Below are 25,988 nucleotides of genomic sequence, written 5' to 3'. Positions count from 1 at the left end.
GAATTTTTTGATGGCAAAGAATGGGATGGATGTTGGGTTGGAACGGCGGGCATGGCTCCTTTGGCCCCAGGAATCTCTGCTGCTTCCCAGCCTCATTTTAGGGCATGCAGACACACTCCTGTCTCAGCCGCTCTTCTGGGAATCAGGGCCAGGTCGAATTGGCTTTTAATGTCCATGTGTTGCTTTCAGTTTCTCTGAGGCTTTCAGTTCCCTTTCTCCTGTGAGGGACAGGCCTTCCTTGGGAAGAAAGGGAACCCCTTGAGTCTGACATGTTCGGCAGTCAGCTTGAGATGCCTTTTGATTAACTTTGGACAAGTCTGGCCCTGTTGTGGAATTCAGTCCCGCTCAGCATTCTACCAGCCAGGAAACGTGCTGTCTTGACCATCATCTTCCTAAGAAAGTCGTGTGGGACCCAGAACATACAGGCCTTTTCCACAGCAAGTAATTCAACCCAAAGTGAAGAGGGCTGCTTTGGAAACCGCAAACCACTCAAACAGTGGTTGGTTGTAAATCATGATTCTTTGGGGAAAGGGGGAGAGGGGGGACTGGAGCTCTGACCCTCAAAGAACTTCCTCTCATTAAACGAAAGCAATTTGCTGCTCTCCACACACTCTTTCTGCCGTAAGTGAAGTCACCTACTTTCCCCAGTCACATCAGTGGTCCTGGTGGGGGCTGGTTGATGGCCGGTTGATGGCCGGTTGTTGCCACATCTTTGCACATGACGGAGGTCTCTTCTCAAAGCCAGGCTTCACAGGTTAATCAAGAGTTGGTCTGATCAGCCCCTTGTCTCTATGGCCCAACCCATGCTTTTTCTTTTAGCCGCTATTTTCTGCAGTCCTGGGTTTCTAAATCTTGGCCAGAGGACAGTCATTCCTTTGTGCTCGGCTGTTACAATGAGGTAACCAAAGAAAGGGTCTTGGTCTGAGGCTGTCAGCTGTTACTAATCACTACTCCCCAGCTCATCATGGGTCCAGCTCGCCTCTCCCTCTTGCTCTGCTTAGCACACATAAAGAAGATGAATTACTCCCTGGTTGCTCTTCAGAAAAGCATATTGTGCAGCACATTCCAATACCGTGAGCGAAGGATGGGCTAATGTGAAGGGTGAATGGGTATCTAAATCACCTCTCAGTGGGTCTTGTGCCGGCAGCTGTGTGCCTGTGAGAAGTGGATCTCAGAGCTGGCTCTTCCGAGGTTTTCTTGAGACCTTGCTGAGAGAGAGAGGGAGTCCCCATGGTGGGTTCCCTGGCAGGGCTCTACTAGGCAGTAATGAGAGTCTGTTCGATGGTTAAGACTAGTGTAGAGAAAAGCAAACTTGACCACTCAGAGGACCTCATCAAGCTGGTAACCCAGAAGAATCATTCTCCTTGCCAAATGTCAAGGAAGCCACTGGTGCTCTTTGATATTGAAGGTAGCAGCAGTTAAAGTTGGACCTCAGTTTCCCATCACTGCTTCCTGGTATGAAAGTTCATTTTTCAGAGGACAATAATAGCGAGAGAAAAAGGATTGTCTGCTGAGGATAAAGGGTGATTTATGTGAATTTTTATGCCACTAATAATATTGTCATCTCCCCTGGGATTTTTTTCTATTTAACAATCTTTCAAAACAGAATGTTTCCCTTTTGCCTTTCCACACTTCATTTTACTAGTGAACAGTGGGAACTCAAAGAAAGACTTTTGTTGACAGTTTTAAGGGTCAAATTAGAAAATCAATTTGCCCGACAAATTATATGCTATCACAAGCAATAAATTTGCAGAGAAGCTTCCTTGTCATTCTCATGCAGTATAACCTCATAAAACTAGGTAATATTATAGGCGAATGAAATATCAAGTTTTGTGACATTATACACAGCTATATGGTTAGGAAATTTGGGCCAGGGGGAAAACCCCTGTGAAGGTACTTGTGATTTAATTGACCGTGAATTCCACAAAATTGTTCTCAGCTGCTTATGGAGATGGTTTAACTCTTCTTCACTAAGAATTGCCGATTAGAGTAAATGCCTCTTTGCTCAAAACTGCATAAGGTTAATCTATTCTCAAACTTTCCCCCTTGTTACAATGTCTACAGAATTTCTGTTCAGCTCAACTGACCAGATATTAGACATCAGCACGCTATTTCCTTGGTCTCCACTAGCCAGGTGAAATAAATTCTTGGGTGCTGTGGGCAGCCCAAGTTGTAGGAAGCAAGAATCACAGGAAGAAGAGACCACAGCTCATGGTTCCTTTTTAAAGCCTCTACTGTTAACTGAATGTGGGTATCTACTGGTGTTTGCAAACTACTTTCTTTTTTTACCAGAACCTACAAATAAAATATAAATGTATTCATAGCTGGGTGTCCCCTCCAAAAAAAGGAAAAAAGAAAAAAAAAAGGCAGGGGACACAAATGTATTTTACACTGTGACCCAGCCACACACAATACATACACACAACTGAAAAAAGTTTCATGAACTAATACTTACCTTTACCATAGGCGATAGATACCCTTTGGTATTTTCTATTCTGCACTCTTCCATTAATGGAAAACAATACTAGTCGTAACTCACTGAACAGATTTCATGACTTGCATCGTAAGCACGTGTTAGACCCCATCCGTCTCTTCCATTGCCTTCTGTGTGTTTATTTTTTCACTTCTTCACTCAGTGTTCTGTTAACGTAGGGACAGAGAGGACTTCAGCAGTTACTTCTATGGGCTCCTCTTCGAGGTAGAAAACGAGGGAAAATAATACAGAAGTGGGAGAGAGAGAAGGAAGGGAAAGACGGAGGGTGCTCCTGGTGGTGAGGGGTAAAGGTGTGCCAGCCTTCTGCCTCCCTGACCATCCCGGGGAAACCTTGCTGTGAGTGACACCTCCTCCCCCTCCCCCAACCCCCAGCTCTGGAAATGAAGCTCCAGGTGATGCCCAGTCACTCTGACCCACCAGAGCTGTCTCTCATTCTCCAAGATAGAATGAACCTATTTTGGATAAACTGGGGGAAGAGCAACTAAAACTGACGAATCCGAGTTTCAGAGTATTTGAAAGAATAAAAGCAACTTGAGTACTTGTAATTCACAGTAACCTAACTTAAATGTTAAAAAAGAAAAAAGAAAAAAAAAGTGTGTGTGTGTGTCCTCTCACCGGCATAACAACAACGGTGATAAGAATGACTATTCAACACACGTTGATGGGGGACCTTCCTGCGCCAGCGCAGTTCTAACCACTGAGGCTGCATCAGTGAGTAAAACTAATGGTTCGGCTCTTTGGGCACTAAAATTCTCATAGAGAGAGAGACAGAATGATCATAACTAGCATTTATCAAGAATCTGCTTTGTCGGGGTGCCTGGGTGGCTCAGTGGGTTAAAGCCTCTGCCTTTAGCTCAGGTCATGATCCCGGGGTCCTGGGATCAAGCCCCGCATCGGGCTCTCTGCTCATCAGAGAGCCTGCTTCCCCCTCTCTCTCTGCCTGCCTCTCTGACTGCTTGTGATTTCTCTGTGTGTCAAATAAATAAATAAAATCTTAAAAAAAAAAAAAAGAATCTGCTTTGTCTAGAAGCTTTATGTAAGTTTCCCCTAAGCTTGCAGTATAAATATTATTAGCTTCTTGTGTAGACGAAAAGGAGGCTTAGAGAAGGCAAATACTACTTAGTAAATACCTTGTTTGTTATTTTTTCTGCTTACTTAATAATAACAGCTAACATTTGTTGAATCCTTACTATGTGCCAAGCACTATGCTAAGTGCTTTCTCACTGAAAGTAGTCCCTTTAATGCCCGTGAAAAGCCAGTGAGAGAGCAGTCAGTGTTCCCATACTGCAGATGAGGAGACAGAGGCTGACAGAGCTGACAGAGGTCAGAAGGTCCCAGAGCCAGAAGCGGAATCCAGGTATTCTTATCTCAGAGCCTAAGCTCTTCATTAATGAACTCTAACTTAAAAAAAAAAAAAAAAAAAAGACTGAAAGCAAGAAAAAATGCCTGAGGTTGGCCTTAGTTTGAAATATTGTCTTTTAGATTAAGTTCTGAGGCTATATCCTGCGTATTAATTGTGCCTCAGAATTGTGATACAATCCATAGCTATCATTTCTGACCTCTTAAAGATTCTTCTGGTCCAGAACCCAGAGAATCTTGGAATTTGACTTTTTTGCAATGGAGTCTATAAAGGGGCCAAAAGAAACTGTTTTAGTGAAGAAGAGCATAAGATAGTTAAGACAGATTTAAAATGATATTTTATGCTCTTTCCCTCTGCCTCTCCCCTCCTTCCCTCTCCTCTGAGCTTTTGGACCCTCTTGCTCACTCTCCTCTCTGAGGGGTCCCGTGTGCCCGAGCTCCGGCAGTGAGCAGTTGTTTTAGGATACAAGAGCTCATTTCTCAATCTGTAAATAGGAAGTATGTTGTATTTTTAGAAGTTAACTTTCCTTAAAAAAAAAAAAATCACCTTGTAGTCAAATGAATATGGCGCATGCTGGAGCCCATCCTTGACTTCCTTGTTGTCAGTTGGGCCATCTTGAAATTCTAGGATGGAGAACAGGTGGCTTTCATTACATGAGTATCTCAGTAGCCTGTTGAGGAGAAGGAGGGCCTCTAAAATAAAACAAAACCTGAAACAGACAGTATTCTTGAGTCAGGAGTTACCATCCCCCCTTTTCCCTTCTTTCTGGGCCTGATCTAGTCCCTGGAAGAACAATGAAACACCACAAGAATGAGTAGAAAGACAATTCATCCCAGAAGGCTTCTTCCTTACATTTTGATTTTCAAAATCAGAGACAGGAATTGTTGGGGGAAGTAGAGTAAGCCACATGAATGGATAAGACATAGATTTTTAGCAGAGGGGAGAGTAAAATCCATGCAAATAGTAGAAACTTGAGAACTTGACATTATTTATATGTTATCCTTTTATACTTGGCTGATGCATATTTCATCTATCCAACGATTTACCAAATTCTTATATCAAATATTATACCAAAAGAAATCTAGTTGACAATACAGACTTACAGAGTTCCACATACATATTGACGAGACCCTCCCTCCCTACTCCACCCCTGCAATAACCATGAATGTGGTCCATATTTGTTAATGCCAAACTGATGACCAAAAGACTGTTTCTATAAATAAAGAAGTAAATGTGTATTTACCTATTTGCATTAAGAAACTCTCTTGTCTTCCTTCCTCTCTCTTCAAAGTGACTGCTGCCTAAAATACCCAGCTTTCTGAAGCTAAGTCTTAAATCTTTTACATTCAAAAAATGTCTATTTAATCCGTCTTAGATGCTTAACTCATAGGTTTGCAGAAATGACGAATGGATTGCTTTCTTGATGACTGGTTCTTCTTGAAGGGTTGGTTTTTAGAAAGGAGAATATGATTCATGTACTCACAGCCAGCAAGTATCAATGATCCTCCATGCTCCATTAAAACATGTTCTTGGCTGTTTTTCTAGAAATGATGAGAAATTTGTACTAATCGATGAGTTCTCTAGCTAGTCCTTCTGGTGACCAGCATAATACACTGCCTCTGAGGTAGGGAATGTTGAATAATGTGCTAGAGTTTTTCCAGTTAGCTACCGCCAATGGAATTCTCCTCCAGCTTGTCCATTAAAAGCGAGGTATAGGGGAAAGAGTGATTCCTTGAGAGGGCAGGTTCAAACTCTGCCACTGCCATTTGCTAGCTGTGCAACACTGGACAAATTACTTAACTTCTGTGATCTTCTGTATGTTCACCTTTGAAATGATATCAGTGACACCTACAGCCTACAGTTGTGATGAAATTAGATGAATATATGACATTGGTTGGGGGTGGGATTTTGTGAGTGAATTAGGGAACTGGCACAAAAGTTAACTCCAAATATGTAAAATATGTAAGCACAACAAGCACATCGTTATAATTGGAAAACCAGTCATGGTACTTGTGGCAACTGTGCAATATAGTATTCCTTGGGTTTCAAGAGAGTCTTAATTCTGATGGCAGATTGTTTTCATAATAAAGATGTCAAGATGTCTTGAATGAATCTGGTTTAGCTAAACCCATTTCAAATGATGAAAAAGAGACCAGCCGAGATTATTATCTTTACTACTTGCTCTGGAATGTGTTTCTCAAATGTATGTTTAGACAAACACATAGTTGTTGTAACACACTCCCATTAGTACCTACACACCCAAGTGACCTCCTGCCTCCCTTGCCCCGGTGTCCTTTTCTTCCACGTATTTTGAAGTGACAAGGCTCAATTAAAATTTTCCCTTCCCAAACATTTAGGGCACTTCCTGCCCTAAGTTTCCTTTTCCACAAAGTGATTTAGTACTTTACCCTTGCCCCCAGACACTCTGATGTTTGTGTGTAGTCTCTGGTATAGAGCTTTGTCTCAAATTTCATGAGACTAAGGAACAGAGATGATCACTGAGTTTGAGTAAGGGAGAGGAAGAGAGACACTGCTCACGTGACATTTTGTCTTCTAGAGCTCATCCTAATCTTTTCCTGGTATTACCAGTATCAGGACCATTCTCTTTCAGGCCCTGTGTCTGGCAGATTGTCTTCATCCATCCTGCCCTTGCCCTCACAATAGTGTGTGACCTTGTTCATGGTGGTCCCTTTAGTTTTAAGAGCCTGTGTCAGAGAAAAGGGGAGTGGTCAGAGTTTCAGAGTTGGGGAGGGATGGAGAACCAGGAGCGCAGGTAGGCAAGCAACCTGTGGGGGACTCCGGGCCCCCTCTCAGAAAAGGACCTACATGGGGAACTGGTTCATGAAGATCCTCTGCTCGACCCCCACACACTCCTCCTTCCTTGGCTGAAATAATAGCAGCTGTTGCTTTATTCTCTTGCAAAGGAAAAGGGTCAACATATAGAGGTTGGTGAGCCTCTCCTTTGACGATCAGTTCTCCTTCTAGACTCACTGCTAAAAACATGCCTTGGTGGTTGTCTTCAGCTATTTCAGAATTTTAAAAGTATGGAGAAAATACTTTCATACTGGTTTTCATTTGTTCAATTTTAAAAATCCTATAAATAAGAGTTCTTTTTTTCTTCAAGTTTATAGCCTTGTAGCTGTGGACCCTGGGAGAGCTCCCCCCATCTCTAGCCCCATGGTGGGAAGGATGGAGATTTAAGCGTCCTCTTTTGTTTGCCACTTTGGTTTCCAGTACTCTGCCTTGACCACTTAGCGTTCTCTCTGAATAGCTATAGGTCGGGAGTAGTGGGCAGGAACGTCAGAGAAGAGTTGGCGTGAGAACGGAACAGCACCACAGAATAGAAGGCAAGAGGGAAAGAAAGCATCTTGGAAAAAGAAAATACTGCTGCCTGGTACCCCCTAGCAGAGATATCCGGCCTATTGTGCCCACACCACTTGCTGCTGAAGAATTTCAGGCTTCAGTGGTGACAAGCTCAGGCAATAATGGGAAAGAGAGTGAGCCCCTTCTGAGAGAAATTACTGCAAGCACAGAAAGCCAAGATATTTGAGATGTGATTCAGACTTGAGGATGAAACATTGAGGATGGGACATTTGACTGAAAACAGATCAGCCCATTTTTAAGGTTGGCAAATAAATGGCACCATCCCAGTATTGGATAGTTAGCTCTGGGTTTCTTGAAACCCAGGGCAAGGGTAGGAGAAGCTAAGTTCATGCATTAAAGCCAAAGTTGGCCGCCTTGTTTGTGAGAGCTCCAGTTGGTCTCCTCAGTGGCAGAAAGTATATGATAATTAGTGTCATAAGAACAAAGTTTAAGTTCCCACTCCATTTTACTTGGTATTGACTAAGACCTTAGTCATTTAAGTGTTTTTTAATCTGCATTATGGGTTGTTGTTAAAAATAACATATCAGGTACTAAATAAGTGCTTATTTTGAAAATTATGAATGATGTTATTCAAATACAAATGAAATTATAAATTGAAAGCCCTGGTGTCAATTCTCATGGGACTTACCATTATATCACATTTTGGGGGCAAACCCAGCCCAATCATGGATACTCTTTTTTTCAATACTTTACCTTACTCTAAATATGTTGGTATGAACAAAGTTACTACCTAAAAATTAAATCACTGGTATAATCTGATACTGGTCATTGGAGTACAGTATAACCTTTTAATACATTTATAAAAAGGCAATTCTTAAGTAGTAAAGAAAATAAAATTTTAATTAGTAAAGAAAACCATGTTATGATTGGATTATACTGTAATTGGATTTTAGTGTTTTATGAGATTAGGAGGGGAAAGAAAGAAGAAAAGTGAAGAAATAGCTAATGAAACAGAACAGCCCATATTATTATCATCTGATCTTTTGAGGGGTTTGTGTCATGTCCAGTTTTTTACTATCCCAAGAGACATTAAGATATGTTCCGTTTGCTAGAGCAGGAAGGGAAATCTTGAAAGTCACACCTCCTTTTTTACCTAGGATAACACCTCGCCTGAGGTAGACTTTGAAGATGTCCTGAAAGCAATGGGGCGAAGATGTTTAACATGAGATAAGGTACTCCATGCCCAGGGGAGAAGGTAGAAACATGAGAAGAACCCCACCAAACAGAGAATTTTTTTTTTTAACTTTGATGAGATGAGATGAAATGAAATCCCAGAGAAACTATTTGAGAACTTTGGCTTTATAACCCAATGTCTAATTTGAATGCAAATTGATGATAAGTTGTTAGGTGATCAGAATAACGGCTTCTATTTTGCATAGAAACATGGAAAAAAGACTCCCAAGTGCGTATATAAAATAATAAGTCTTTTCAAAATTGTTAATGCTAGTTTACTGGTGTGAGTCACCACAGTGACTTGAGATAGGCTCAGGTTATCCTGCCAGAAATTTTTTTTGAGTAGCTCTTCATACACACACACTACTCACTATTTACACTCATAGCTTCCCCAACCAGTAATAACCTAGGAAAGAATTTGATTGCCCTTTTAAATCATTAGAGAGCCACATGAAATCAACTCTTGAGGCAGGAAATGGGTGATCAGGTGTTTGCTGCCACAGCTGATGACTGGCCATTCTTTGGCTTTTTTCTTTCACCTTTTATGATGCCCTGATGGAATTTGATGCCAAGTTCTCATAACTTGTATAAAATCCCATTGCCGGGTTGGAATGAGGGTAAGGGGGTTGTTGAAGGAATGACTGTCCCCTACCTTCCTCTGGAAAATTCTTTGGACTTACTTCCTGAAAATCTCCTTCTGTTTGCCTTCACCAGGAATGGCGGCCCTAGATAGTAAGGCATCAGGGAAGATGGGAATGCGAGCGGTAGTCTATTACATGACTACAACCATCATTGCCGTGGTAATTGGCATAGTCATTGTCATCATCATCCATCCTGGGAAGGGCACAAAGGAAAACATGCACAGAGAAGGCAAAATTGTTCAAGTGACAGCTGCAGACGCCTTCCTGGACTTGATCAGGTACGTCCTTGCAAGCCCACCCCTTGGGGTATATTCTGACTGCCCAACCCCTCTTTTGGGGGAGCTAGTCAAACTGCAGGTCAGGTGTCTAACTGAACCAGCCTTGCTGGCTTGAAGTGAAGGTCACATCTCCATTTCTTTCTAACAGAAGTTACAGCTTTTGTTTTCTGATCTAATGGGAAAGAGATGAGAAGAGCAAAGAGGGGATAAAGATTTTGAGTCCCTTGCTTTTAGGATTCAGGATCTGATCACTCACTTGTCTTGCTGTTTAAGGCTAGCTTTTATTCAACTGTAGCCTGTTGATTGGACTCTTCTAATGTAGAACTTGTCACCGGTATTATCATCCATTAGGCACAACAATTTCTGTCCAGAAAGGCCTTTCAGGATCATCTGGTTATACCTGTTCTAACATCTTCCTTTTACACTATTGCCAAAGAAAGGATTTGGCAGACCAGCAACGAAAGAGTAAAAGATGGCTTCTTTAGCATTGTTTTGTGTACAAACTACACACTGATTGCAATGAGTCTTATCTAGTACTTGAAACAGATTTGATGGTAGAGTCATCTCACACAGAACTATGAAATAAACCCGAGTTTGATCCTGGCACCTTCCTCATTGCTGTCTCTACACACCAGCCTTTGTGTCAGTCAGATCCTGGCAGGAAGCATATTGCATATTCAAAAGGATCAGTGAAAGGGCTTTGGAAAAGTACAGGCAGGGTTAAGGGAACCTACAAGGCATGGTGAGGCACCACCAGCAATAGGAAGCTTTAAGGCTTTTCACCATTTTTTCCATGACATTTACCATTGGGTAGGTTAGGTTAGGAGTATTGTATTATATTCTCTTTCTATAGGATTTCTACTCCTTGTTTGAAGAATTGGGAGCTTGTCGTTCCAAGTCTGGTTGATTCATCAGAGTACTGTGTGTTTCTGCCTCTCCTTGCCCCAGTGGTAGGTGTATGAGTAGCCCATCCCCACCAGTCACTTGGCTCCAGCATTTTTCCTGAAATCTCCTGAACTCACATTTCTATCAAGATTTATATAGATAGACCCACTGAGCATAGATAGAAGGAGAAGGAAACAGGACGGTCTAGGCGGCAAGAAGAAAGGGACAAGAGTTGATGACCTTAAAACATGACTTTGATAACCTACAACTGCTGGAATGTCAGGCTCTGCAACTTCCTGGGCCATGTCTCCTTCTCCCATAGTCTCTCTCTTTCTTTTTTTTTTTTTAACGAACTCTATCAATTTTAATTACTGAAAATGTTTCAATGTAAATCATATCTTCTCTATCACACAATACATCTTCTACTACTAGGAGTACCAGATCATTAAAGATTCCAGTTTATATTTCCATGCTAAATAGAATTTCATTGACTTTAAAAATAAGCATTTTTCATTTTTTCCATGGAATACCTGTTAAAAAATGTCACAAGTAACTGGTGCAAATGAAGCTTTCGAGTGGAGTACACAATCAATAAACACTTGCAGATTTCCACAAGAAACCCAGCACTATGTTCATTTCCGTATTCCTCTTTTCCAGTCTACATTTTTTTGCCCCAGTAAAGGCTTCACCGGGCTCAGACCTCCCCCACACACCCACCATTGTACTCCTTATATACACGGAAAATAATGAACGGCTCTCATGGCCAAATGCAGGCAGAAAAAGAGGCAGAAAGGGACTCGAACAATTTTCGAGTGCCAATATCACCTAGGGGTAATGCAGAACGGTCTTCCTCTTTTAAGAGTCCCAAGTTCTCCAACTAAAATTCTTTAAATAGTGAGCTACCCCACTCCCCCTCCTCTGGAAACTACAGGAATAAATGGTTTCTGTTTAGATACCGACTTTTCCCACTCTGATTTCTCTGGCCTCCAAGGTTGCAGATGCCCCTATCCCCACGCCAAATACCTCCTCTACCTCCTTGTCCCACAGTCTTAAACCTTGGGGCCCTAATGATAGTTTATTCCAATATCCTCTTCAACAGATGAATCAGCAGAGAACTACATGGGTGTAGTGCCTTGGCCAAGTTCACCCAGCTGGTTAGGGACTCCCCAGCTAGATGGTGGCCCCTTGAACTCCACCATGAACCCAGACCTGCTCTGAGAAAGTGCCAGACCTTGCCACATGGACCACAAGTTTAAATTTTGTGAGCCATCTCCCCATTGGTCACCAAAGAGCCTCAAAAGCTCCAGCAACTCAGAATCAAGAGCCCATCCTCCAGCTGGCCTTTGGGTGGACTTTGTGGAAGATAAAATTCCAGTCTGACCATGACATTTGATTCAGAACAGTTGGTCCATGGACACATGGCATAGTATCAAAATGGGTATTATTAAATAAGAACTCAGTTAACCAGAGTGTTTGTAACCAAAGGTGTTTCCATGCTCACTTTGGTTCTTCCCAGGAGCAATATTTGATGATATAATGACCAAATTTTAAAAATCCCATTGTCTGACAAAAGGACAGATGAGTTGAATTTGAGACTTCCCTGAAAAATATGAACTACGTGGGCCCCACACAGGGATGACCATATGTCCCACATCAAGTCATAAAATCCACCAAAACCTTTCTTCTTATCCATTTGCTGCTTGGTTTAATACAGTCTTTAACTTAGACACAATGAAAAAATATTTAAGAAGCAAACTTATTATTTGAGAAATTTTTCAAATGATCATTATTTTCTTTGCAGGAATATGTTCCCTCCAAATCTGGTGGAAGCCTGCTTTAAACAGGTAAACACTCTATAGCCACTAATTCACTTTTGAAATTCCTCTTGGCATACCACACAGAGCGGGATCCTCTTGTTTATTTTATTTTACTTTTTCCACTTCTCTGCAATAAGAAACACTTTTTTGCCAACCAGCTGGAAAGCACTAGGGTTTTCTGAGGAATTTGCAGGGGATGGAGAGGTCTTACTTTGTTTTAAAGGCTTAGTAGTTGCCAGATACTCTAAGTCTTGCATACAAGACATACATTGAGTCTCTGTTAATTATTAAGAAGGCCAATCAGGACACTCCCTTCTTCTCTCTGCCCACCACCCCCCAACATTCCACACACAAAAGCCCACCAAGCAAACAAACAGTATAAGACATTTTTACAACTCAGCTTTAAAGATTAGGGAGATTATTCAAGTTTCTGGTTTAATTAAAAAAATCAGTGGGTTGGCTTTTGAAAGTCTACTAAGGGCCTTATGGATTCTGAAGGAGGAATCATATCAGAAATGGCATCATCATTTCTTAAATGCCTGCTGTGTTGTATTTGGTCCTCACATGAATGGGATGGCTATCATTGTCTTCATTTTCAGTGATGAGACAACTCATCTATGATAATGCAGAAGGATTATTTAATAGTCACAAGATCTCACAAGTTATAAATGGTAGATCCAGAATTCAGATCCATTGCATTGACTCCAAATTCTATCCTCTTTCTGCTCCTACATTCTGTGAAGTCCAGCTCCTTTTAGCCCGGATACACAAAATGCTTGGCTCTCTGGGTTATGGATACAAATACATTTTACTGTTTGGGGGTGAAGTTTATTCTAACTTCACCTGAATAAAAAATTTGTTACGCAAAATATTAAAAGGAATACAATTAGACATTCTGGGTTGAATAATAGTTCCTGAACATTTCTCCAGATGGTGTCACTTCACCCTAGTTGTAATTCCCTAACCCTTCTGCTTAGGATCTCTAAAGCAAACAAAATAAAACTCCAGCCCAATGGAGGACTAACTTGTACACATTCAAGTCATTCTTTGGTTCCCCTCCCTTTTTAAAAAAATTCTTACTGACTATTTTTAATAGGTAATGCATGCACACACTGCAAAATTCAAAAAATCCTTTCTTTTAAAAGAAAGTCTAAGAAGTCAAAATCAAACTTTATTCAAAACCTGCAATAATCGTAAATAATAACCCCCTTTCAATCTAACCAGCCCACCCCAGCACCATGGGGCTGACTATTCCAGTTAGTCAGCTGGCACTGGGCAACATCAAAAATGCTGATTTCTAGCAGCACTGGGAAAAGTGCTGACTCGAGCAGATTTATTATATTTGGTTTTGGATTGCATTTCCAGGATTTTCAAAGGGAAGCAAATGTATCTTCCCAGATCTATTTGTCTTAGACCAAAATGCAAATGAGGTTGCAATTTCTGTAGGCTACAAACTGTGTCTAAGGGGAAAGAGTCGGAGCCATATGAAAGGCTAATCAGGATTGGAAATCTACCCTAGACAATCCATAAAATGCAGAAGCATCCCAGCGAAGTAGAGATTTGAACATTGATTGGAAGAGGAGACTTAAATGGGCCAGTTTCCTTGTTACTTAGGATTACCAGCAGTATCAATGATTGGTCAGAGATGTGTCCATAGTATTAACAGCTGGTTATGCCCTTGTTTGAGAGTAGTGGTTTCCCACTGGACACAAAAGTCTCCCCTTCACTCTTGGTAGCAAAATGGCCCAACACTTCATGTACAACTAAGCATTCTTCCCCTAGACTGTAGATCCAGGCAACACCCATTCATAATTACTCTCTGATCCTTTACTACCATCAACATAAAGACCAGGCATTCTACTCTCATTAAAATCATAGATGGGTGGGCTTAATTTTTTTATGTGGTCGTAGTAAAATACTGAGTCTTCTGTCTGGGACATCTATGTAGAAGCTGTTGAGAAAAGACTAATTTGAATAAGAAGAGAAATTCCTTTATAAACTTGAGAACTGGGTTGTCATCCTCAACTATTAATCAAGTATCTATTCTTAAGAATTGATATTATCAGAAATGCCTTGAAGATCATTGTTTGGGGATTTTTAAATTTTTTTTAATTTCACTAAGGCTTCTTTTATTCTAGTATAGTTAACATACAGTATTATATTACTTTTGGGTATGCCATATATTGATTTGACAGTTCTATACATTATTCAGCGCTCATCATGATAAGTGTACTCTAATTCCCATCACCTATTGTCCCCATCTCCTATCCCCCCAACCCCCTCCTCTGATAACCATCTATTTGTTATCTGTAGCTAAGAATCTGTTTCTTGGTTTGTCTCTCTGTCTCTTTTTTTTTTCTTTGTTTTGTTTCTTAAATTCCACATATGAGTGAAATCACAGGGTATCTGTCTGCCTCTGACCAACTCATTTTGCTTAGTGTTATACTCTCTAGATCCTTCCATGTCATTGCAAATGGCAAGATTTCGTTCTTTTTATGGCTGAATACTATTCCATTGTGTATATATTTATCTTCTTTGTTGATATGTATATGTACATCTTCATATATGTGTGTGTGTGTGTGTCTATGTGTGTCTGTGTGTGTGTATCTCACATCTTCTTTAACCATTCATCTATTGATGGACACTTGGGTTGCTTCCATAATTTGGCTCTTGTAGATAATGCTGCTATAAACATAGGGGTGCATAGGGGATTTTTAGATTTTTAATATTAGCTGAAATCTACCTCACTAAGTCTAATCCCCAAAGGGCTTTGTTACTGAACACCATTAGCCAACATTAGCTGGCTTTAAAATTTACAATGCATTCTCATATATTCTGCTTAATTTGATCACAACAACCCTGTGAGGTAGAACCACTGTGGTTATTTCTGTTTCACAGATGTCAAAAAGACCAAAATGATGTCTGGTTGATTTGTCTATGATCCCATAGCATGACAGATAGTAAAGGGACTATATGAATATTTAGATTTACCGTTTTTTAAAAGCCCATTTTTAGCGATTTTACTAGGGTTTCAGGAGAAAGCAAAAGCACATGTATATTTCAGACTCTTCAGCCAGATACATCTTTCCTGCTATGATTTGTCTTGTGTTTGAGTGTGTGTGTATCTGTGCTGGAGAAGTAGTAGAGGTTTGTCACAGATTAGACAAATGCTAGCTAGATACCTTCTATGACAGTATTCTCTGAATGCGAGGTTAATGTATGTCATTAGAGAAAATTGGGACAACAGGCAAGTAAAAAGAAGAAAACAAAAACCACCTCTAATCCCTGTTGTGCCTTTTCTTTTTTAAGTTTAAAACCAGCTATGAGAAGAGAAGCTTTAAAGTGCCTGTTCAGTCCAATGAAACGCTCGTCGGCGCCGTGATAAACAATGTGTCAGAGGCCATGGAGACTCTTACAAGGATCAGAGAGGAGTTGGTCCCAGTCCCAGGGTCTGTGAATGGGGTCAATGCTCTGGGACTAGTTGTCTTCTCCATGTGCTTTGGATTTGTGATTGGCAACATGAAAGAGCAGGGTCAAGCCCTGAAAGAGTTCTTTGATTCTCTTAATGAAGCCATCATGAGATTGGTAGCGGTGATAATGTGGTACGTATTTCCACTTACTGTATATGTCATATACAGATGTTTATTGCCATCAGCATGGGTTCCATACCAAGGAAGTTGCCACCAGGCGGGATGGCCAATGGCAACAATCTCACTTGGGTAAGCACATGAAAATCAACAATTTGGGGGGCCTTTAGTGGCCTTGGAGCCCATCTGCAAACCCCTCTTAATAAGTTTGCTTCCTTGTTTTTGAAAGGTGTCTACTGCTTTTCTGGCTGGTGGGATCCCATTCCTCATTCCTTCATTTTTTATCTATTTGGTATTCAGTTATATATTTCAATATATATTTATTGAGTGTCTACTATATACCAAGCATACAATGCCACACACTCTGGCCATAGAAATGAAGAAAACAGACAAGGATGTCCCAGAACTTCTATTCTTTGAAGGGATATAGAAAAATAAACAAATCAACCAAATGCTTTAGTAACAAATGCTGTGAAAAAATAAATAAATAAAACGCCAGATTTTATTTTATGTGATGTGAAAAAAAAGTATCTGGGGAGGAATCACAAAATTTATCCTGGATTTTAGCCTCTGAGGAGGTGACTTTTTTCGCTGAGATCTGAATAACTAGGAGAAAGTAGCCACACAAAGTGCCAAGAGAAGAGCATTCACAGTAGAGGGCAAAGCAAACATAGAACACCCTTGACCATCAGAAAAAGTGAGATCTCCTCTCCTCCGTTTTTATCCCTAAGAAAGAAATGTTAAAGTCATGGCAGTCCAGCTGCCTGCCCAAGGGACTCATGGGGAGGGGTATAGAATGCCAGTCCACTGTTCATAACAAAACTTCTTCAAAAAAAGTTGAGAGTAGAACACAAAGGAAACGACTAAATCCGCGGAGGAACATTGACCTTGGAAAGTAAATTCTCGCCAGCTGGGAGAGAGCACTTTGGTTTAGGCCTCATGTGGGGGTTGCTTTGCCTTTATCCTTTACTTCTAATCCAGACTCCTTCTTGGCACTGGAAGGAGGAAGGCATCCATTTCTAAGAAAAACACTCACCAACATGATTAAAAACACCCTTTGTCTTTATGGCCATGAAAGCCCAGAGAAATCCATTTCTCAGGCGCTTGTACGAGGTGGATATGAACTTGGGCACGAAGGCTGATCAGAATGTGATCTCCACAGGAGCCCTTGGTTGAAATCGTGGAGCCCCTCCTTTGAAATCCTGGCAGAGCTGAAAGTGGACATTTATCTTCATATTATTAAAATGCCTCCACCTTTCACCTCTTTTATGAAAGAAGCCCATTCAAGGCTGCTGAATGAACCTCACATGTAGCTTTTCAAGCTGTACATTCGCCCGCACATTCAACATTGAGTTATTACTTTTCTGAAAACAGGTACTCTTATAATTTCCTGGCCTGGGTTTTGAAAGGAGTTTTAAAAAGAAGCATTGTATTTTCAACTTGAAATAAGACCTCCACAGTTCTCAGCAGACTCTTCTCCTTAGGGGTGATTGGCCCCTCTGTGTTTGGTAACCGTGAGTTTGGTTGCATCTTACCACGCACATCAGACAAAGGAGCTGAAAGAGGGGCAGAGGGACATTTATGCAACAAAGGTTGTTAGACGTACAAGTTATTTTGTGTCTCACTTGTTCTTTCTTGAAATGTGTGGGGGGAAGATCTCAAAAGCCAGTGGCAGCCTATGGGTGATAATTACTTAATTAGAACACCTATAACCTGATCATGGTAGTGCGTACATGCGCATTATTAATTTTAGTAGCTTTGAATTTATTATACAATTGCCTTTGATCTGTGGCAAATGGTACTAGTCTTCCGTTTGCACTAAAACGTAAGACGTATTCTTTTTTTTTTTTTTTTTTAATTTCTTAAGTGAGTAAGGGAGAGTGACAGAGAAGGAGCAGGGGGAGAGGCAGACTCCCCGCTGAGATGCGGGCTCCATCTGATCCCAGGACTCAGGGATGGTGACCTGTGCCAAAGGCAGATGCTTAACCGACTGAGCCACCCAGGAACCATAAAATTTATTCTTAGAATAAATTTATTTAAGAGTTGACTTGAAGGGACACCTGGATGACTCAGTCGGTTAAGCGGCTGCCTTTGGCTCCGGTTATGATCCCAGAGTCCTGGGATGGGGTCCCGCGTCGGGCTCCTTGCTCAGTGGGAAGCCTGCTTCTTCCTCTGCCTTTGCCTGGCACTCTGCCTGCTTGTGCTCTCTCTCTCTGACAAATAAATAATTTTTTTTAATCTTTTAAAAAAAGTTAATTTGAAGACCAATACTAAGTAATTTTGTAAGTGGTGTATAATGTGGGAGGAAAATAACAGACTTTGATGAAGAGAGATGACTGCAAATCTAAAACACTGAAATGGCACTGTGCGCTTCTTGCTTTAACTTGGAAATCAGGCTCTGCTGTGGGAAATGCTCCCAAAAGTCTGGATATTGGTTCAGTGGATTCTGGCTCTTCAGAGTACTTAGAAAGAGAGCAAAAGGCAGGGGCAGTTGGGTGGCATCTGAGGACCACAGAAGTGATCCAGGTGGAGTGAAAGGGGAGTGATCTAGAAAAAGAGGTGAGTTTAAAAACCTCTGTACTGACCCTTTTTCACAGCCTCAGGAGGAAAAAAAATGTGACCTAGAGAAATTCTGAGTGAGAGGAAAGCCTTTTTATGTACCATTTGTGTGTGTGTGTGTATATATATATATATATATATATATATATATATATGTGATTTTATTTACTTATTTGACAGACAGAGATCACAAGTAGGCAGAGAGGCAGGCAGAGAGAGAGGAGGAAGCAGGCTCCCTGCCGAGCAGAGAGCCTGATGTGGGATTTGATCCCAGGACCCTGGGATCATGACCTGAGCGGAAGGCAGAGACTTTAACCCACTGAGCCACCCAGGCGCCGCACCATTTACATTTTTAAAAGAAAAAAAAAAAAAAAGAAGTTCACAGTTTCTGCAAGTTCTAATAGTATCCTGGGCACAAAAGTTTGGGCCATCAACTCTGTCATATTTTCTTGCCACTTGGTAGTTTCTGTGGAATAGCTCGTTGGAAATCAGACTTCCAACCGTGCGTGTGTTGCTTCTACATAGGTACGCCCCTCTGGGCATCCTCTTCCTGATTGCAGGGAAAATTGTTGAGATGGAAGACATGGGAGTGATCGGGGGGCAGCTTGCCATGTACACGGTGACCGTCATTGTTGGCCTGCTCATTCACGCCACCATCGTCTTGCCCCTCCTCTTCTTCTTGGTAACGCGGAAAAACCCTTGGGTTTTTATCGGAGGGTTGCTGCAAGCCCTCATCACAGCTCTCGGAACCTCCTCCAGGTATGGATGTCCATTGTGTGGCTCACTTCCGTCAGAAAAAGCGTCTCAGACTTAACTTTGATCCAGAATCCTGGTAGTGGTCGTGAGGGGCTGGTGGGGGCGGGGAGAGCTGAGCGGTGGTTCTGGGTCTTAAACTTCCAGACATTCGATTTGGCATTTTCATGCAGGTGCTAATCAGACCTAGTTGGGATGCAGGGAATGACGGTCGGTATACCCTTTGGGGAGACAGATGGAAATCAGCTCTTCCTTTCCTGCCCACTGTCATCTCTCTCTTCCAGTTGGCCTGTGCCCGAGGAAAACATGGCAGAGTCACTCAGCACAGGGGTGGGGAGAGGGGAGTAATCACACGTCTTCCCAGATGAACCCAGGAGCGAGAGAGCTGCCAAATAACCCAGGGAGGCAACCCATGCTCTCCTGGCCCTGTTCCCCTATTTATACAAGTGCTGACTTAAGTTCCCTTTAAATTAGGACTTAGGAGAGGAAGGAACTAGGTCCAAAATATCAAACACATAGTCATGATCTAACAGATCTGGACGGTCAGCTGACACACCCTTTTTTTAATTTTTTCCCCATGCTCAGTTCTGCTACCCTACCCATCACCTTTAAGTGCTTAGAAGAGAACAATGGCGTGGACAAACGTGTCACCAGATTCGTGCTCCCAGTGGGGGCCACCATTAACATGGATGGGACCGCACTCTATGAGGCTTTGGCTGCCATTTTCATTGCTCAAGTTAACAACTTTGAGCTGAACTTTGGACAGATCATTACAATCAGGTATGAGGAAGGTTCTATACAACATTTTCTTAAGAATGACTTTAAATGCTGAGGCGGTGATCAAGGACTGGATGAAGAACCTGGTTGGGAAGGGAATCAAACCTAAACAAAAGCTTGGGGGTTTGTGGCAATAGATTTATTTTTTATATTTAGATATTTTATTCATTTTTTCTAAAAAATTACAGATGTACACATTTATTAATAATGAAATTCTAATAATATAGAAATGTAGAAGTTAAAAAAATGTAACTTCCCTGCCACCATCACCACCCCCATCTTTCTACAAGTCACTTCTGTTAATGTTTGGGGTATAAAGACCTTTTCTTACACCTAGACACAAACACTTTTTAGTAATTAATGGAACCATGCCATACATACTGCATGTCACTGGATTAATTTATTTATCAATATATCAATATCAATTTCAATATCAATGTATCAATAAAACAGCTAGCACTTCCTTTAAAATCTACAGAATACATAGTAAGGGTAATTCCTTCTAAAAAATGTCAGATTATACTTCAGTTTTATTTTTTATTTTTTAAAGATTTTATTTATTTATTTGTCATAGAGAAGCGAGAGCAAGCACAGGCAGACAGAGTGGCAGGCAGAGGCAGAGGGAGAAGCAGGCTCCCCGCCAAGCAGGGAGCCCGATGTGGGACTCGATCCCAGGACGCTGGGATCATGACCTGAGCCGAAGGCAGCCGCTTAACCAACTGAGCCACCCAGGTGTCCCAATACTTCAGTTTTAAAAGGCATTATAATATGTTAGCTTTTATTGCCAGTACTGAAAAATTACACTGAAAAACTGGTTTAACATTTTCTCTTGCGTTAATTTTTAGACAGTATAAAATAGATGAGAGACCCCATTGACAACAGGTTGAGAATTTTGTTTCTATAGACTATTTTTTTTAACTACTATATTTGAGGTATCTAGTGAAAGGTAATTTTACTTTCTATACCCTCCCCTAATTTTTTAGTTTCCTTCTCATGAGGCAGCCACTGTTGCTTGCTAATTTCTTTTATAGTCTTCTGAGGATAGCCCATGAATATACATGTGTATATGTGATTATAATCCCATTTTTTGCTTACTGAAAGTCAGTTATACACAACAGACCAGTAAGTAAGTGTAAGGGAGACTTTAAGCCTCACAAGCCAGATCAGACTCTTTTCTTCTGTGTGTGTGTGTGTTTTTTAAATTATTAGCAATTTATTTTGGATATCAAAATAAGTCAGATTTTTTTTCATATCTCATATATGTATGTCTGTGTGTTTGTGTATTACAAAAATTATCTTACAAACAGGAAAGTTGAATTAATATTACAACAAACATCTACCTAGATCCAACAATTGTTAGAATTTTACCATTTTGCTTCTTTCTTTCTCTGCTTTCATTACATTTTACATATACATAGTCCAACATGCATCTCCTGAGAATAAGAATCATTTTTTACAAAACCACAATAGTAAGATTCTTTAAAATACTTCCAGAATATCCAACCTATATCCAGATTTCCCTAGTTGCCCCAAAAATGTCTTTTATAACTTATTCCCTAGACCAAGGTAAAATTCAGATTTATGGCTTGCGTTTGGTGTTCATGTCACTTTAGTCTAGTTTTAATCTGCCAATTCCCCCAACTTGTTTGTGTACATAATATGTCCATCTAGAAGTTAATTATGTTAGACTCTGTATATATATTTGAGCTATTGAAAAATAATAGCTGTAGGATATGTTAGGATATTAAAAAAAAAAAAAAAGAAAGAAAGAAAGAAAGAAAGAGACTGGTCACAGCCAGATGTGACTGGCCCGAGGGTTCTGGGACCCCTGAGCACAGTCTAGCTACACTGGGGCTGGGAGAGCAATATCTCAGCTCCCCATAACCCGTTCTTGGGCATACCTTGGCATACTGGTTGAAAAGCCCTGAGTTCCTAAAAAGGCTCAGTTGCATGTGACAGAGTAAAATATTATAGTAACAATAAGAGTGACTTTCTCTTGTGGAGGAGCTGTACTCCGCAAAACCCTCAAGACTAGTAGGTGTCTTACACAGTGTAAGGGACGCAGGCTTTGATTCCATCATCCCTGCGGTATTACCCTCATCCAAAAGGTCCGGATGGCTCATCACCACCTTCAAATCTTAGCCAGTGGGCAACAGAGGAGGGCACAGCCCACAAGAACTTGATCACTTTCATCCATATCTCAGTGGCTAAAAACTTAGTCTGAGCTCCAAGGGAGGCTGGGAAATGTAGTCTTTATTCTGGGCAGTCATAGACCAGCCAAACATTCTAGTACCATAGAAGAGGAACCATATAAGATATAAGAGAACCGGAACAGTCTCTTCTACAGACTCACTTTTATTAATTCCACCTTATATCTAAGTAATATTTTACTCTTTATAAAACATTCTCACATCAGCCATCTCAAATAGTTATTTAATGGAGTTCTAGACAAGGTTGTATGCCTTACAAATCAGGTCTATACTACCTCCATAAAAAATATTTATAGTGGTACAGAACTTTATTCATAAATCATTTTGCTTTGGAATTAATAAATTTGATTTTTTATGATTTTTTTATTTATCTATTTGACAGAGAGAGAAAGAAACAGTGAGAGAGGGAACAAAGCAGGGGGTGTGGGAGAGGGAGATGCAGGCTTCCCCATGAGCAAGGAGTCCAATGTGGGGCTTGATGCCAAGACCCTGAGACCATGACCTGAACCATAGATAGCCACTTAACAACTGAGCTACCCAGGCACCCCAATAAATTGGATTTTTTTTCTGACCACATTAGTCATACATGTTCAGTATCTTTACAGTCCTCTAGTTGCATAAGAGGAATTATAGAAAACAAATCGTGATTGTAACTATACAGTATTTTAGACTGTATATTTTCATATTTTATATGTGAAAAAGTCTCTCAGCACCAATGTCTTCCTTTAAAAATGGGTATAATACTAAGACCAACTTCCTAAGTGTTGTGGGGAGGATCAGATGAGGTAAGCCATGCTTAGCATATCAGATAGCACTAATAAGCCCTTGATAAATATTAGTTAATATTATTGTTAGCTCAGTGGATCTTTTTTTACCATCTCCTTTAAATTTTTCTAAAGTATATTTTCTGCTAACCCAGCAGCTCGGACGCTGCCACCGCCACCGCGCGTGGTTTGCGGGGCATTCTCTCTGTTCGGGGGGACACGTACAAATGTCTTATGTTTGGGAACTTCTTTTAACAGCATCACAGCCACAGCTGCCAGCATCGGGGCAGCTGGGATTCCTCAGGCAGGTCTGGTCACCATGGTCATCGTGCTGACGTCTGTGGGTCTGCCCACCGATGACATCACGCTCATCATCGCCGTGGACTGGTTCCTGTGAGTATGCTCGGCCTGCCTTCTGGCTGGTTGTCACAGGGCCCCCCCCTCCGTTATTCTGGGGTACCAGGCAGCTTGGCCCACCTGCCAAGAGGGCTCCACCAAGAGGGGCAGCAGGGCCTGTGAGTAACTTGTCCCCACCCCCTGGGCCCTGCCCTTATCTAGAGACCAGTCCCAGACGCCAAGCACACTCACACCCTTATCAGCCCCCCACCCCGGACCCCATGTGGCAACTACAGTTCTCACTCCATAAAGCCAGTCAGCGATTGGGAAACTGGCTGTCTGCAAAGGCATTTTCTGAATTGCACAACACATCCCGGCAATGGCCAGAGCCCAAGGACAGGCCTCACACGCAGGCTCGGTCCCTCCTCCTTGTGCTTCCCATTGCAATGGCGTGATGCGGTGCAGATGTTCCCGTGGGAACCCAGCAGGCAGGGGGCGGTCATGCAGTGGGAAAAGCACTAGAGTCATTAAGTAGAATAGACCTTTGGCTCTGCGGAAGGTCCCAAGAAAGGTACCCTCCATCCCCTCAGACCCTAATCTCAGGGGGCCTATCTCTCTTCCATGTTCCCCGTGCCCTTCTAGCTGACATCTTTTCTCTCGTAAATTCCCTTTCACTTGCAAAAAAAATTTTATCACAGTCCGCCCAAAATGAACGCCTGGAAGGATACAGTAGATGCTGGGGTCAACTGTAAGTTGCCTTCACTGGAAGGATTATGAAGAGCTAATGGGTGTGTTCAAGGCACGATAAGCAGGAGGAGGGTAATCAGTTGAGAGCATGAGTGCCACAGTCACTTGGATCTGTGTTTGCGTCCCACCCCTGTGCGACACTGGGCTGGTTCTCAGCCGTCCTAGTTTCGTCTTCTGTAACATGGAGAGGATAATGCCATCCACCTCCCCATGATGCCTGAGGATTACGTGTCACGAGGCCTGGCTTTCAGCCCACGGTTGAGCCCACGGTTGGCACTTAACTGCCACGAGCACTGTTAGAGGATAAAGCTGTGGTTCTCAAAGCTTTTATCCTCAGGACCCCTTTACACTTAAAATTACCGAGGACCCAAAAAGCTTTTATCTATGTGGGTTATAGCTATCAATATTTATCATATTAGGAAAACAGAAATGTTTTAAATGTTAAATTCATTTAAAGTTTACAGTAACCAATTCATTACATCGTGACATGAATAACATTTTTGAGGGAGAAAAAAATAGCATTACAAACCAGAAATTGAGGGAAAAGAGTGATACCATTTTACATTTTTGGAAATCTTCTTAGTGTCTGGCTTAATACAAGACAGTTGGCAGACTACTTCTGCATTGAATTTGTTGGGGTATCTCTTGTGCTGTGTTGTGGTCTTTGCAAAACCCCACCTAGGTATTCATCAGAATGAAAAGGGCCAAAACCATCTTGGCATTATTATGAAAATAGTTTTGACCTCTGGGGCCCTGGGGATCTCTGGATCACACTCTGAGAATGACTGGTAAAAAGGAAGGTGAATTGTAGGAAAGAGAGGCAAAGAGAAATTTTAAATAGAAGGAGTAAGGGAGGGTTCTTGCCCTAGAGTACTGTTGGTACTCTAACATTACATTTATACATAGTAACTGAACATTGGTCAGCGAATGGATAAGGAAGATGTGGTCCATATATACAATGGAGTATTACGCCTCCATCAGGAAGGATGAATACCCAACTTTTGTATCAACATGGACGGGACTGGAGGAGATTATGCTGAGTGAAATAAGTCAAGCAGAGAGAGTCAATTATCCTATGGTTTCACTTACTGGTGGAGCGTAAGGAGTAACATGGAGGACATCAGGAGAAGGAAAGGAAAAATGAATTGGGGTAAAGTGGAGGGGGAGACAAAGCATGAGAGACTGTGGACTCTGAGAAACAAACTGAGGGTTTTGGAGGGGAAGGGGGTGGGTGGTTGGGAGGACATGGTGGTGGGGATTATGGAGGGGGCATGTATTGCATGGAACACTGGGAGTGGTACATAAACAATCAATCTTGGAACACTGAAAAAATAAATTTAAAAAAAAGTAAAAATGAACATTCGTCACCTATGTGTCCTTTCAACTCAGTAACTACTGTTTAAACATTCTGTGTCTGTTATGTAAGGTCGCTATTGGTGGATTACACCAAGCAGAATTTTAAAAGATGCCTCTAAAGATTTAGCAGCCAGTTCAAAATATGAGCTGAAATCATGCGATGTTCACAGGAGCCCCGTTTTTTCTACCCCAGGGACCGCCTCCGCACCACCACCAACGTGCTGGGAGACTCCCTTGGAGCCGGCATTGTGGAGCACTTGTCGCGACACGAACTGAAGAACCGAGACATGGAAATGGGTAATTCCGTGATCGAGGAGAATGAAATGAAGAAACCATATCAGCTGATTGCCCAGGAAAGCGAGACTGAGAAACCCACTGACAGTGAAACCAAGATGTAGACTAACACAAAAAAAAATGTTTTCTTGAGCAGCAGGTGTTTGCAAACCATTGTAAAATGTTTCCATCTGTTACAACTCATTCTCTCCAGGAAGCCCCTTACCTCCCTTTTCCTGCATACTCTGATAGGATTGGAAAACAAGGGAGGATCTTGCGAGTCAGATCAGGTCTTACAAGTTTATGTGGCACACAAAACTGTAAATGTGATTTTTTTATAAGCTAAAGAGTAAAACAAATAGTGGACTAAAACATGCTTTTAAATCAACTTTCAAAAGTTAAAAACCATTCAGAATAAAATTCAGTTTTAGTATCAAAACAACTTGATAAACTACAATCAGTTATCAATAGGAGAATAGAAAGGGGTTTTTTTTCCCCCTTTCTCTTCTGATTTGTGTCCTGATTTTATTACTATCAGGGCAGTATGAATACACAGCTAGCACAGCTGTAAGGAGTCACATAAAGTGAAATTTC

At 41.4% G+C, this 25,988-nt stretch overlaps 1 protein-coding gene across 1 annotated transcript in view; it reads left to right on the top strand.

Moving 5' to 3' along the window:
- The window catches only part of SLC1A3 (solute carrier family 1 member 3), a 74,883-nt gene extending 49,232 nt beyond the window's left edge, over positions 1–25,651 (top strand). Inside the window, exons 4-10 of the mRNA XM_082724333.1 lie at positions 9,126–9,330; positions 12,017–12,059; positions 15,342–15,634; positions 18,704–18,937; positions 19,517–19,711; positions 22,941–23,075; positions 25,315–25,651. Of these exons, the coding sequence (XP_082580459.1) occupies positions 9,126–9,330; positions 12,017–12,059; positions 15,342–15,634; positions 18,704–18,937; positions 19,517–19,711; positions 22,941–23,075; positions 25,315–25,519 (1,310 nt within the window). The 3' untranslated portion in view covers positions 25,520–25,651. The remainder of the gene's footprint in view (positions 1–9,125; positions 9,331–12,016; positions 12,060–15,341; positions 15,635–18,703; positions 18,938–19,516; positions 19,712–22,940; positions 23,076–25,314) is intronic.
- The last annotated feature ends 337 nt before the right edge of the window (positions 25,652–25,988 follow it).

Source organism: Mustela nivalis (genome assembly GCF_964662115.1).
Source record: "Mustela nivalis genome assembly, chromosome: 3".
Classification (NCBI taxonomy): domain Eukaryota; kingdom Metazoa; phylum Chordata; class Mammalia; order Carnivora; family Mustelidae; genus Mustela; species Mustela nivalis.
This window is presented reverse-complemented; position numbering and strand designations above follow the sequence as displayed.